General features: G+C 37.2%; 1 protein-coding gene across 3 annotated transcripts; it reads right to left on the minus strand.

Moving 5' to 3' along the window:
- Positions 1-7825: 7825 nt before the first annotated feature.
- Positions 7826-14955, minus strand: LOC106543711 (protein ABHD13). Of its 3 annotated transcripts, XM_087716636.1 has the most exons (4): positions 14863-14955; positions 13933-14042; positions 11731-11820; positions 7826-9082 (listed from the first exon to the last, which is right to left on the minus strand). In XM_087716636.1, the coding sequence occupies exon 4, from the start codon at positions 9075-9077 to the stop codon at positions 8034-8036; it is 1044 nt and encodes a 347-aa protein (XP_087572762.1). In that variant the 5' UTR covers positions 9078-9082; positions 11731-11820; positions 13933-14042; positions 14863-14955; the 3' UTR covers positions 7826-8033. The 3 variants fall into 3 exon arrangements, with proteins under 3 accessions (XP_087572762.1, XP_013915251.1, XP_013915253.1); XM_014059776.2 differs by lacking the exon at positions 11731-11820; XM_014059778.2 differs by lacking the exons at positions 11731-11820; positions 13933-14042 and having other exon boundaries at positions 14863-14947.
- Positions 14956-15028: the final 73 nt, after the last annotated feature.

Below are 15028 nucleotides of genomic sequence, written 5' to 3' on the forward strand. Positions count from 1 at the left end.
GCCAGTCCTGTGCTGATTTCTATATAGAAGGATTTCCCACTCTCTTGATAGGGCTATAAAGAGTCATTTCAGAAATTATACAGAGGAAAGCATCAACTCATGCAACAAATAGGTGCCACATAAAACACTGTTGTATGGAGACAGCTACAATGAAATAAGTTCTTCAAAGCATCTTCCAACCAGGACCATTGAAGGCACCAACTTCAGTCTGTCCCAAACAGCAATTTCAAATAGACAAACCATGCAACTTTTAAAAGAACACTATAAAAAAAAGACAAGCACAATGCGTTAATCTGAAATTTGGAAATTAGCAGCAAGCAGCAAAGTATATTTATATTTAAAGCAGACCACATACCAGAAGAGGAAGTTAGGTACTAATTGTAAATGCATCATTTTATTGCATATTTCAGTACACAAATGTAGACTTTGAGTAAAAATTTAATGCAAAGAAAAATGAGAATTTTTTTAGGAATTCTTTTATTATATATTACTCACAGTCTGAGCATACAGGAAATGGCAGGACTGTTCAACTTCACTTTTAAGTCTTCTCTCACACACAGGCACACCATGTAACATTTCAGAAAAATTTCCTCTTAAACATATTTATTCAACTTCCACTGACTTCAATCCTTTTTTTAATGCTTATACTTATCACCCCTCCCACAACTGCCATGGAATGTGTTACATGATTTATTGCAAGCTCTGCAAGGGCAAATGAGGTGGACAGATATCACTTTGTGAAAGTAGGTCAACAGTGTCTTTGAAGGGGAAAGTCAAACTTAAATCAGTGACTTGAAGGGAAAATGTATTTTGAGCCTGTCCTATTGGACTCCTTCTCCCCAATAAAACAAAAAAAACGTTTTAAGAGCTTTAAAACACTCAAAGTTGCTGAAAAAGAACGCTCTCTTTCAGGCTACCATACTGGAAATTTAGGAAGCAGTTGGGGAAATGTTTGTAAAATATAGTTGCTAAAGATAATAATGCAAGACTGGACAAAATACAGATTTGTAAAAAGAAAAAATCTTGCACAATCTGTACCTACACTTTGCTCCAAAAAATTAACAGTATTACACTATCAATTTACAAAAATGAAAGGACTACTTAAAATGTATTATATGTGATCAGAATAATCATAGAAGAAATTGGTGAGGGAATATCATACCAAAGAGAATTTCTCAGCAAATGAAACACCAGCAGACTATCATTTACAATTTCAAATTTTAATGATAGCCTTGTAAAAGTTTTACAAAACATTAACTAAAACAATTGAAAAAGATGTTATATTTCTCTCTCCCTTTCCCATCCAAATGCACATTTTAAATATCTACTTGATCAGGTCACATTATAAATTTGATGTGACTATTGATATAATAGGACATCATATAATCCTCAACATAATCTCTATATTTACTTGGATTTCATCTGCAAAACTCTCAATGACCACTAGAGTGCAGAATGAAACGTACTTTAATACTTTGTTGGCATCTAATGTTTTTTTTTTTAAATGGTTTGTATTTTTGTTGCCCACATCCAGAAGCCCCATTGAAACTTTCTTCCAAACAGCAAAAAGGTCAATGTAGCGTTCCAATAGACAAATACCTCAGGACTGACTGTCAAAGAGTACCATGAACCGTGATGCAGTTTCAAATAGTAATGTGTATCAAAACAAATTTGGGGCACAAATCAGTCATTAAAACTGAGCCTTATAAACTTGTGCAATCATTTGAGCTGAGTACTGCATAAACATTTCAAGTGACTATTTCAGGAAGAAATAAAAATGAAAAGGGCTTTATATATTTGCTATGAACCTACTTGAATCACAGTTCTTTCAGCACAATTATTCTACATTTCTCGATGCCATAATGAAAATTAATTGCATACATTAGAAAGTAATTAGAATATTAAGTAATTTAATTAGTGAATCAATGTATAAATCAATTATAAATATATTAAGTAGAAAATTCATTGCATATATTAGATATTAATTCGCATAAACTAAAATTACTGCAATTCATATTTATAACCCGTCTTCTTTGAGCAATTACAAAAAACAATTATCTGCCTCTATTATTATACTGTATTTCTTCTTTTCAAATACATAGTATATTTACTTAGAAACATCCTTTCTCTTGTCCTTTCCTCTAATACTGTATGATAATGTAAATGTAAAACAAATTTTGCCTATAGAAAAAGATTATGTATTTATTAGATTTCTATGAAGCCTTTATTATTTTATTAACTTGAGGCAATGAACATGCCTAATATACCTTCCTCCTCCTATTTTCCTTATAACAACTTTGTGAGGTGGGTTGGGCTGAGAATGATTGGCCCAAAGTCACCTAACTGGCTTTTATGCCTAAGGCTGGACTGGAACCTACTGTCTACCAGCTTCTAGTCTGGCGTTAGATGAAGATGGTGTATTTAAAAAAGTTTTGCTCAAAAATATTGGTAAAAGATTAATCAAAGTTTTCATTACAGGCTCAAGAAATTACTGACCCATAAAAGTTGCTCTGCTATCAAAATAGGAAAATTATGTATTTCTAAAATATGATAAGCTTCAAGGTTATTAAAAATGTCTATAAGTCAAAGCAAGTATCTTGAAAAACTAAAGTATAATAAACAACATAAACATAATGATACAATATCAATTCTAAGTGATTATGAAAAAATGCCTATTTCTGGACAACCACTGTAATAGTCTAGCTGCATTATCCTCATGGTTGGCACAATTGGATTCACATACTGAACAGCCATGAAGCGACCACGCTCATGAGAAGCCACCCGACAACCCCTCTTTCCAGCCGGGCACAGCGCCATTCACTGACCTAGGGGTATTGCCAAGCCGCGTGAGTGCCTGTTCGCTGCTGCCTGGCTCTTGTGGCTTGGCGCCTTCAAAATGCCAGTGATGGCGCTCTGCATGGCTGTTCCGCTCTTGCTCATGTGCCTCCCAGCCTCACGATGCCCTGGCCCAGTTCTCCCTGGAGAGCCGGGGCACCTCTGCTGCCGCCGTCACTACCATCCCAGCAAGACTTTTTCAGCGGCTTCCAAACTGAGTCTTCCGGCAGTGGCCGCTCTGGGCGTACTCTCTATGGTTGTACGCTCTGCCGACAGCTAGCCCACAACCATAGAGCATATGCCCAGAGCGGCCACTGCCAGAATACTCAGTTTGGAAGCTGCTGAAAAAGCCATGCTGGGATGGCGGCAGTGGAGGTGCCCTGGCTCTGCAGGGAGAACTGGGCCAGGGCATTGTGAGACTGGGAGGCGCATGAGCGGGAGCGGAACAGCCACTCATGCAACCTTCTCCAGCCATGCAGAGCGCCATTCACTGGCATTTCGAAAGCGCCAAGCTGCGGGAGCCGGGCGGCAGCGAACAGACGCTCACACGGCTTGGCAATACCCCTAGGTCAGTGAATGGTGCTCTGCATGGCTGAAAAGGGGGTTTGCTGGGTGACTGCTGTGCCCAGCTCTTTGGGAGCCCGCTCGCAAGAGAGTAGCCACCTGGCAACCCCCTCTTCAGCTGGGCACAGTGCCGCTCACCAACCTAGGAGTATCCCGAAGGCACCAAGCAATGCGATCACCTTCCCCCACCCCGGTTCCTGCGGCTTGGCACCTTCAGGATACCACTAGGTTGGTGAGCGGTGTTCTGCCTGGTCAGAGGGGGGGGTTGTCCAGGAGGCTTATTTGCGGGAGGGGCTTATATTTTTGCCCACCAGAAAAATGTGGCATGGCCTTATTATCAGGACATGTCGTATTTTTGGGGAAACATGGTACTTTTGCATATGTTTGTGTGCCTTCAGATCACTGGTCATTCCTTCATCTTTCACCTTAACTAATCTCTGCAACTTTCTTGACAGGATTTCAGTTTGGTGTAATGGTGAAGACAGATAGCCTGGAAAGCAGGAGTAAGTGAGCTCTAGTCCCAACTCAAACATAAAAGGTAGCTAGGAGACTTTGGGCCAGTCCCTCTCTGACTTAGCCTAATCCCCTCATAAGGTTGGTTGTTGTGGGGATAATAGGAGGAGGGAGTATTAGTTATCTTTGACATTTTACAGTATATTAAAAGTTATTATTAAAAAGGAGGGATACAAAAATCTAATAATAATAATAATCTAGAAATGAATTGCTCTTGCCTATTTCTAGCATTGAGGGAATGACTCTCCAGGTCACTCAGCTGGCTTCATGCCCAAGGCAAAATTAGAACTCACAACCACACATTTTCTAGCCAGATGCCTTGATGGCTTTCATTTAGCACAGTATAAACATCACATTGCCTGTGTTATTCTGAATATAATAATCAATTTTTGACACCACATATTGTAAGAAATCTTATAGTATTTAGCATAATACTAGAATATTTCTAAAAATATTTGGTGTAGAGTATTTTTGTATTATGATCATTATGTTCACAATAGCACATGCAGAGAGATGTTTCCAAAGTAAATAATGTCATAAGAAAAGCAAAAAAATAAAATAAAAATATTAAAGTGCAAATACTGGGATTTAAATGCATTACATATTATGTTAATAAGAAAATAATAAATGGCTTTCAGTTTCTTTATTTCCATAATCTACTCTTCGTACTATTCAAATCCCTAAATGAAATCATCAGTTCGTTTTTTTCTCTTTTCAGTAAAAAGTCCATAAGGAGTTTGAAGTCACTAATAAATGGAGTAATTGATCTTTCACAAAGCGAAAAAGTTAGTTGTGCCATTTCTGCTAATTCCATCATCTTCAACAACCATTGCTCCATTGGGAGTGTTTCAGAATCTTTCCATTTTGGGGCATATTGTTGCTCTGCAGCAGCAATCGTATTATATATTTGTTTCTCTTCACCTGCTGTTTATTTCCTATAAAATACTTCCTGTGCTGTGACCCATAAAAGCATTTTCAAGTTTAGTTTGGAATATATCAATTCCATAGTCTCAATATGGCGCTTCTGATAAAGTAATTTCTAAAATTTACATTAACTTTATAGTTCAATAGAACGCCTTCCAAACCTCAGATCACATTAATTCAAATGTTCTTTTATTTCTCAGCAGCACCCACTCTTTTATCCAAAGTAAACAATTAACCACAAAGTAGTTTTATATCAGGCAATCTCAATCTCCCAGAGGGAGGAACACCCAGATTTGAACCAGGACCTCCTCATGATGAAAGTAAATAAAAATCCATAGGAAAATATAGAGTTCAATATTTTGCAATACCAGGACTGCAAACTAAAGTCTTGGGCATGACCAGGTTTACCTGCCTTTGACAGTGTATGGTAATATCAAAATGATTATAATCTTTAGATATACCTATATTAAAATGCAGAATGAGCAGTAAGCAGTATTTAAGTAGCCATTCCAATGAATTGCTTTTCCCTTAGTGCTATTTATAATATTAACAATATTAAAAAAGGTTAATCATGAATCACAAAATTAAATTAAATTTGGAGATTTAATCATATGTATTAAAGTAATTAGTTTTAAAGTTGCCAGATTTCTCCTGCCAAGATGGACTAGAAAATGACAAATGGGGTCAAATGCAGTCAAGGAAAAAGAAAAAGATAAATGAAATATCATAGAAAAGCCACCATCAACTATTACTTAAGAATAATTCCATATTACCATTTATGGTGGACCTGTGAGGTGGCTAATTTTTTTTGGAAAAGGATCAAAAATTGGCTGGAGGCAATAACAGGGGTTAAAATAGAATGGAAACCTGAAGTTTTTTTATTAGGAATAATGTCTGTGAAATACAAAAAATAAATCCAGTATTTAATACTACATATAATTACGGCGGCAAAGATTGCCTTTGTCCAGAAATGGAAAAACAAATTAACTCCAAGCGAAGATGAAATAATAAGAAAGGTTATGGATTGTTCTGAAATGGACAAACTAGCTAAAGAAATCCAGGGAAAAGAAGAATCAGAATTCTACCAGATATGGGATAAATGGTATATGGAGGAAAGAAACAAGAATCAATGAAGGAATATAACAAAACTCAAAAATAATAGTTATGAGTAAAATAAGAGGGTTAAGAATGGTGAAATCCGAATGAAATACAATAGAAGGGGAAATAATATAAGGTGAGCGGTATCGATTGATAATTGCAGGACAGGAAGCTCCTGTTTGTATTGTATTGTGTAAATGTGGTGTATGTCTAAGTTTTGTGTGTGTGTGTTTTACGTGTTTGTTAATAAAATTAAAAAAGAGAAAGAAAAAAAAAAGAAAAATTCCAGAAATTGCAAGGCTTATTTACAGTGAAACCAAATTCTTGCAGCTTTTCTGTTCTCTGCTCCTAGTCTAAAATAGTTTCCTTTATTTATGACAGTTGTACAGCTACACAACTCAAAACAAAAGAAACACATACCATTAAAATAAAATACTGCCGAACAATTACATGGTGATCAAAACAAAAAGCTTGTTGTATCCCACCCAATGGGAAATCTGCTCCTCTTATCCCAAGAGTTGGGGAGAAAGCCAGATCTTAACCTTTCTAAAGTCTGGAGTGCTGGGACCAGCAATGTACCAGCAGAAAGACAAGCCCAAAGGCTAGGGGCCACTGCTGAGAAGGCATGCTTCTGAGGTCCCACAAGATGTTTCATCTTGGGCCCTTTCTGTTGGAACATGTGGGATAGGCAGGTACCATTGGAAAAATGCAGTCCCGTAAGCAATTCACTCCAATGCCATGAAATGGTTTACAGGTGACAACTAGCACTTTGAATTGCAACTAGAAATCTATATAAAGCCAATGCATCTTGTGGTGTCACATAAGTATAATGAGGAATGCATACCTGCATAGCTACATTCCAAATAGTCTTCAGAGGGCAGCCCCAAGTAGAATAAGTTTCAGTAATTCATTCAGGAATGACTAAAGATGAATGACTGGAAGCAGTCCAGGAAAAGGTACAAATGGTGTACAAGACAGTTATGTAAAAATCCCTGGGCTCACAGATATCACCCACTCTTTGGACAGGAGCTACGAATCTAGGTGGACTACAAAATTACATGCTGAATCCAAGCAGGGTAATAGAACCCCCTTCAAACTTTAAATATCTCTAGCCCAGGTCCTATAGGGCAGTCACTGTCCTGGTAGGTTGAGCTGAGTTTGTCCTTCCATATCAACAAGTGATAGGGCCTTGATGTAGATATTAAAAAAGAAGGGGGAAGAGCCCTGTGGCACTTTTCAAAGCAGGGATCTAGGACATGACTCTGCCCTCAAACTGACTGGAACCTTCAGACTTTGAGGAAGAACCACAGAAACATAGTGCTCTCTATACCCAAATTTTAAACTTGACCAAGACACCATGAATAGTATGAAAAGATGTAAAGTCACCAAAGGCCAGGATGGATACACTACCCCCATCCTAGATCTGCCACAAATCAAGGATGACCAAGTTGTTTCAGTACTGTACCAGGTTTTGAAAGCTGATCGCCACCTTCGGAACTGTAGTCTCATTGTATTCTCCATTTTTTCTAAGAAAAGCCTGGAGACAGGATGAAAATTGTCCATTCAGAGATCCAGCAGTGGTTTTTTTGAGGTGCTCTTATCTCTTCCAGAGTTGGAAGGACTATCCTCTCTCAAAGAAGCATTCACCATTGCAAGGATGAGGCCTTAACCAAGTAGGAGCAGAGGTTGAAAATACAGATTAATTTTAGTAACAGATATCTACCTATCTATGATTCTCTGAAAACAGACAGCCAGATATATTTGGCAAACCATGTTTATCCATGGAGCTAACATACACACTATACTGAACTGCTTTATTCTTCCCTCAATTCAGAACACAACACTGAGCAACAAATGTGTTAAAATGTCTTTTCCTAAATAAAAAAAAACATTTTATTAAAACAAATAGAAGTTTTATTTGTTTACAATGCAGTGTAAAAACTATGTTGGATGATAAATCAGTAGATATCTCCATGTTTAATTTCACTTTTCAAAGATAAATACATACAGAATACACATTTAAAAATGGTAATTAATGATCACTTCCCACAAATCCAGGTACAATGCAGTTGTATCAGAAAGACAGACTGGAATTACAATTATATTATTGTTACATTAGATGTCATTTTTGCCATTTCTTCAGGGGAGTGGCTTTTTAGAACTTCTTTGATAAACTGTTCGAGTGCAGTAAAGTAGCCTTGACATTGCCAAGTGTCATTATGAGTTCCATCTGGAAATATTGCCAATCTTTTAGTCCGAGCAGGGGAAAGTTCGTAAAGTTGCTTCATCATAACTGGAGGAATCAATTGGTCAGCAAGTCCAGAAATGAACAGTGAAGGCATCCTGCACTGACATATTTTTCTATAAGACAGGAACTTGTTCTTATAGCACCATAAAGGAAGGTACCTCATAGGGAAAAAAGAAAACAGAGTGCTGGCCATGTGTGGGATACTTAGGAATGTATTCTCCACCAAGATTGCAGAAATCCTATGAGAATTTTCAGAGGCTAGGTGAATAGCAACTGCTCCCCCCAATGAACGACCAAAAAGAAAAATTTTTGTCTTGTCAAGATCTGATCTAGTCATCACATAGTCTAGAACAGCCTCAGAATCTAAATAGATGCCATTCTCACTTGCTTCTCCTTCACTCTTCCCATAGCCTCTATAGTCAACCAATAATAAATTTACTTTTAGGTTTACCAGCATCAATAAAGCATTTGGTAGTCGATGCCCAATGTTGCCTGCATTCCCATGAAAATAAATGATAGTAGGAGAATATGAGGAATTATCACCTGTGAATCTGAGAAGAATTAGGTTGAGCAACACACCATCTTTGGTTTTGATAAATATATTCTCATGTGGGATGCCAGTAGGCATGGGAACATAGAGTCTTGATGAAGAGGGTTGCTCAGGGAAATAAAGCAACACATCCTGGAATTTATATAATATACCTGTGATAGATACAAATATTAACAGAGGTAAAATCAGGCCACCGTACAAATGAAAAGTCACTATCAAAGGTAAGAGAGAAATACGGCAGACACCCCAGGACCATGACACCAAAGCAAGCAGCCATTTTTCAATGGAAGTCCAAAGCATCCATGATTTTTCCATTATAGTAGCCAATGAATCTCTAGTCCACATGAATCCTGAAAGAAGAAAATACACTTAAGCTTAAAACAACATGAACAAAAAAAGTAAAGCAAAACAAATGCTAAGCATAATAGGTCAGAAAAATTAAGATTGCTCTGGTAACTGAGCAATGTTTTTGAAAAATAAAACAAAATAAGTGTCTCATCTAAGTCACTTGAAATGTGTATTAATTAACAAATTAATAAGAAAATTAAACTAATTTAAAAATTCATAAATAAAAGACAGAGAAAATAGAGGTAAGGAAGGTCTCTCCTTAGGTTTGACTTCTTAGGTGTCTTCTAAATTACAGCAAATTAAATTTGTTTTCTTCCCCTGTTCACCCCAAAAGAGAAACCCAATTTAATTAGATTTAATCAAAATTCCATCATTCAAATCCATGTACAGTCATACCAGCTGGCATCATCAATTAAAACTCATGGCAACTCAGAGCCATTACTTAATGTATAAGGGCAATGTTGTGTTCAATATTGGTTTTGCCCTAATATGAAGCAAGAAAGGAAATTTCATTGCCTGTCATGCAATCTCAACAGGTGATGGCCTTTCTTTGGCTATGCCTTAATTGAAAATAATTCTACAATTGAGACAGCTGATTTTTACTAATTTCCCTCCTACTGTTCCTTCAGCACCACACTCTATTCTAAAGATTGAATGGATGGATTACCAAAGAGACAATCTTATTACAAAAATATGGCGTCTACAAATTTTCAAAGGAATTGCGAGCTGGAACATAAAATGTATTAAGTGGAGTTTAATGCTTTGGATTTCAAGTGCTTCCCAAAAGACATAAGTAGCCTTGACTCCTTTAATGAGATACAGACAGGTGCAATGTTTGTACTTCTACATGCAAAGCAGTGGTGGGTTTCAAATCCCGTTCCAACAGGTACGGTTGGAACGGGGCTGGTGGCGTCCTCATGGACGTGCACAGCATGCGCATGCATCTTAGCACCTCCGCAACACTCCGTGATGCTCCAGCTGCTCCATGGAGCGTCACGCTGTACGCACCATGCATGTGGGTGGCAGCGCAGAAGCTTTAAAACACAGTTAAGGAGCTCGGGCGGATGGGCCCTCTGGAGCACCGTACTGCAACAGTATCCGGTGCTCGGGTCTGGTTCCAGTACGTCTGTACCGGGGTGTACCGCCTGCAACCCACCACTGATGCAAAGTACCATCTCTATTCCACAAATTATTATTTAAATGTGAATGTAGGATGGTGCAAGCAAATACATGGAAAGAAGTAGAATAGGTATCACAGACTTTTCTAATGTATTACTTGAAGGTAAAAGAAAGGATCAACTTTGGCCTTAGATGTGAGATACAAGATGCACAATGGCTGAGATCACAAAGTATTGTAGGACAAAGGAATGCAAGTGAAGAATCAGGATAACATCACAGCTCATGTATGAAGTATTCAATTGCAGACGAAGGACATATTTTTGTAATAGGTTGGTTATTGTCTTCTACCAAAACCCCACATTGGTTGGGTCAATATAATATTTTAAACAAAATAAAATATTTTACATTATGACTGAGTGCTGAATGCTGCATTAAGTATAATTTAGAATCTATAATTTCTTCAGTATGCTGTGCTAATCTAGAAATTGTGGCTCCTTTAATAAATTATGGGCAACACAAATAATAAAATATCTACATATACCTAGCTATTTCATTTATCAAGAAAGCAGCTGTGGGAACTCAAAATCCTACTTGACATGTGTTTAGGTAGCAGCTGACTCCTCTCTTTTATGCAACACCATACTCTAGATTATTAAACATATAAATGTAGAAATGGATGTCATGGAAAATCAACCCTGCTAGCTTTGCAGGGCAGATTTCTATGCCAGCAAATATTTGCATGGTTTTTTAAAAAAATCTATACGGAAAACCCGTTTTTCAAACTTGGGGTGACAGAAGTTGTATTATCTTTCTAAAATATGTAAGATAATTAAGACTCTTTTCTATTTTTAAAACTTTCACTAAGCCATGTGTTCTTCCAAAAATGATGGTTCCTTGAAGAATGAAAACATCTTTACTGATGCTTGGTAAATGATTATGTTACAATCTTACTTGCTATATTTCTGAGGTAAAATTTCTAACTTTGAGTCATATCAATATGCAGATGATAAAATGACAAATTTTGATGACACAAGCTTTCATATTAAGCTTAGGTATTCATATTTTCATCCTTTAACATTCCATTTGTGTTGCATCATTTTAAACTATAGGCTGGAGGGTATTTACTGACTTCAATTAACACATAAGCTGTTTTAGCAAGCCTTCTAGGTTGAACAGCAACACATTAACATTTTAAAATAGATTAGTAAGGTTCTTCAGTAGAAGCTTAATAAGTGCTGAACCTGTAGGATTCAATTTTTTTTAAAATAACCATTATCATCCAGTAATATCAATACTAGCATAATAATTATGTATAAAGTATTATGGCCAAATCTATATACTCTAATTTTGATAAAAGCTGCTGGGAAAAAAAACTTCCAAGGCTACCAATAAAGTCTACAATCAGATAATGGCTTGATCCAAAATAGGATAAGTAGAATACAGCAGTTTTCTGTGTCATCCAGCCCACTTGCAGCTTCAGGTTTCTTTGTAAACTACCTAGAATCACTTAGCTCATGGATGTCAAACTCACCACATCACATGACATTTTTCCCATTCGCAGGATGGGTGTGACCTGCACATGATGCATCCAGCCCGCGGGCCACCAGGTTGACACTCCTGACTTAGGGTAATATAGAAATGTGATGAATGATCTATTTCAGAATCAGATGGCCATTCTAGCTGCAGTATCCTTATATCCCTCAAATCAGGTGCTTACAGTTGAGGGACCATCAAGAATAGCATTGGAATAGATTGCAGCTGGATCAGAGGCCCAGGAACTGCACTGATGTGCTTTCATTTTGAATCACACAAACTTTAGCCAATGTCATATACAGAAAAAATAGTTTAGATGCACAAATGTTTTAGTCTAATGACATACCAAAAATGACTTGAGGAAAATATCACAAACATCTCATCATTCAGGAATCTAGAAACATTATATCAGCACCCATGAATTTGAAATATCCTACAGGGTTGGTACTTAAAAACATAATGATGGTTTTGTGCAAAGAATAATTAAACTACCTCTCAGAAGTACTACCTTCTCATTTGGTATTCTTAGATTTATTTTTTTTAATCAGATTTCTAAAAAATATGGTAATCAGGATTGCCAAGGGAAAAAAACTTGTACGTGATAACTTTGTACATTAAAAGTAGTAGTATTTCAGTCTTATTTCAAACTCTTATAAACTACTACCATGGTTGCAGTCATAGAATTTTAAATGTCTGATTTCATTGAGACTACTTTATCTATTTATTATCCATCTATGCCTTAATCTTGGAACTGAACAACTGCAACAGTAATATTAATTTTACAGTAATATTTTAGTTCTGGTTTTTCTTCACTCTTTTAAAAAAATAATCATAGCTGTTGATTCTTGTCTTTATTCCAGCCCTGCAAAATATATGATTAAGTGTTGCTTATCCTATATTTGTTCTCATGTGATGAAGAGATGAAAGATTACCAGTAATGAGTGACAAGAATCTAGATTTTTAAACAAACTATTCTCCAGATTTCATTATTTTTTCAGCTGTTAAACCTGATGTGTTTAACTTGCAGCATCATGAGAATAATTTAACTGTTCTCTGAAAATTAAACTAAAAAAATAGAGACTCAAAAACATAGATGGGAATAAGATACTCTTCCTACTTTCTCACATGTTCTCAATTTCTAGAATATTTAATTTTAAGTTGATGTTCATCTTTGTACTAAATAAACAAATCAGATTCACAAACCATATTGGAAATTGATTTATTTCAAACTGACCACCTTGTTTTCTAAGACAAAAATTGGTTTCTAGATCACACTAACTTTAAATGTATTATATAAAACAATGTTACAAAATCACTCCTACCATAGGGTAAGGTTACAGTACATAAGTCCAAGGTTTCAAATCAAATTTGTTGCAGACTCTCCACATAATGTTAAGCTATTGATAGGAAATACTGTTTGTGTGTCTTTCAATCTGCTTTGCCACAAAATCTTTAAAAATATGTTCTTAAAGTAATCAAATAAATCAACTATACTAATTTTAGCATTATTTTTAATACCATGGTAGTATTCTGAAGTTTACATTAGTGCAAATTCTTGGAAGAAATATCTTGATTTGCTCTATATAATATAGAAGAATAATACACTATGTTTTACAATAATAGCAAGGAGAAAATAGTTTAAATTGGCCCCATGCAATCAATGTTTCACACAAAAACATGGAAGAAACCCAACTATACCGTATACACTGGTGGTATTTCAATAGCGCAAATTGCTTTAATTCACTAATAATGCATTTGTGATATAAATGATTATCACAAAGGCTTTGGTGTGCTTGTTTGTACACTCTAAAGCAGTGGTTCTCAACCTGTGGGTCGGGACCCTTTTGGGGGTCGAATGACCCTTTCACAGGGGTCGCCTAAGACCATTGGAAAACACATATTTTTGATGGTCTTAGGAACCGAGACACCAATTTTATGGTTGGGGGTCACCACAACATGAGGAACTGTATTAAAGGGTCGCGGCATTGGGAAGGTTGAGAACCACTGCTCTAAAGGAAGTATGTATTTCTGAAATAAGCCAGTATTTTTGCAGACCTAAATAATTTCTGGGTATGAGCTAAGATATTAGCAATCTAATGTTTATGTAATGTATATAAACTACAGATTTTGGCACTGACCCGAGAAACTACATGGTAATATATGCTAATAGAAACACAAAAGGCAACTGATGCATTCATACCTAAGGAGCAACTTCTTGAAGAAAATGTCTCTTACATAAGCCATCTCTTTTCAACTTTAGATCAGGAACTGTTTTATAACAAAGAATTCCCACAGGATTTAGAAATGGAGCTAGGACAGAAAATAAAGAAGTTCAAACAGTAACGATTTCAATTACTGTACTACCATATCTGTTAATTAATTAACAAATCCTACTAAAGGCGTTAAATATTTCAGTAAGCTTTATGTTACTGTTTAGTAAGCCATAAGAAAATGTGAAATGTGGAAAGAACTACAGTCATCCACTTTTAGAAGTCGAACCAGTGCAGTGTTTCCTTCTGGCCAAACCTGACATATTACAAAAGATCGACAGTCCGATTTTCCAACGTATGTTTGGCTTAGCAATAGCGCTTAGATTTATATACCGCTTCATAGTGCTTTACAGCCCCCTCTAATTTTTAGAAACAATCGTGGGAGCAATTCGGATAGACAGAGGCTCGGGTAAAACAGGCTAATCCCAGCATTAGATTAGTTCACTAGGGCCAACCTTTCCCAATCCGGGGCAGTTCAGAAAGTCAAAACTATTTAAGTCCGAGCCATCAAGGGTCATTTAAGCCCAAAACTATTTAAGTCCGAGCCCTGTGTCGGAACGCCGCGGTGAAATGTCCTTTCCGAAAGAGTTCAGAGATCTCCCGGCCTCGACACCAGAACTACCAGTACATAAGGGCAGCCCTTTCGCGCCCACCCCGGGGATTTTCGAGAGAAACGCACAGCGGCACGAAAGGAGAGGCAGAAGGCGAAGGCGCTCGATAGACCTGGCGGCGCCCAAGGCCGTGGACGCTTTGAGACGACTATTCTCCCACCCCATCACGAAGGGACGGCGGCACCCCTCCGCTTCCTTAGCTAAGAGCGCAGGCCTCTGCTCGAATCAGCGGAATCCCAACACACCAACCTCATCGCTGCCCGGGACGGGATACTCTGCATCCCATCCTGCTTCTTCTTGGACCAGGCTTGACTCGCTCAGACGTCACTTCCGGGACACCGAATCGACAACGTCACAAGTGCTTCCGGCCAACGAGTGACGAGGACGGATCGTCTTGGACCGACTGAAAGAGCGC

This window comes from Thamnophis sirtalis, unplaced genomic scaffold (assembly GCF_051295495.1).
Source record: "Thamnophis sirtalis isolate CommonGarterSnake01/CBP01778 unplaced genomic scaffold, rThaSir2_p1.2 scaffold_5, whole genome shotgun sequence".
NCBI classification, from domain to species: Eukaryota; Metazoa; Chordata; class Lepidosauria; order Squamata; family Natricidae; genus Thamnophis; species Thamnophis sirtalis.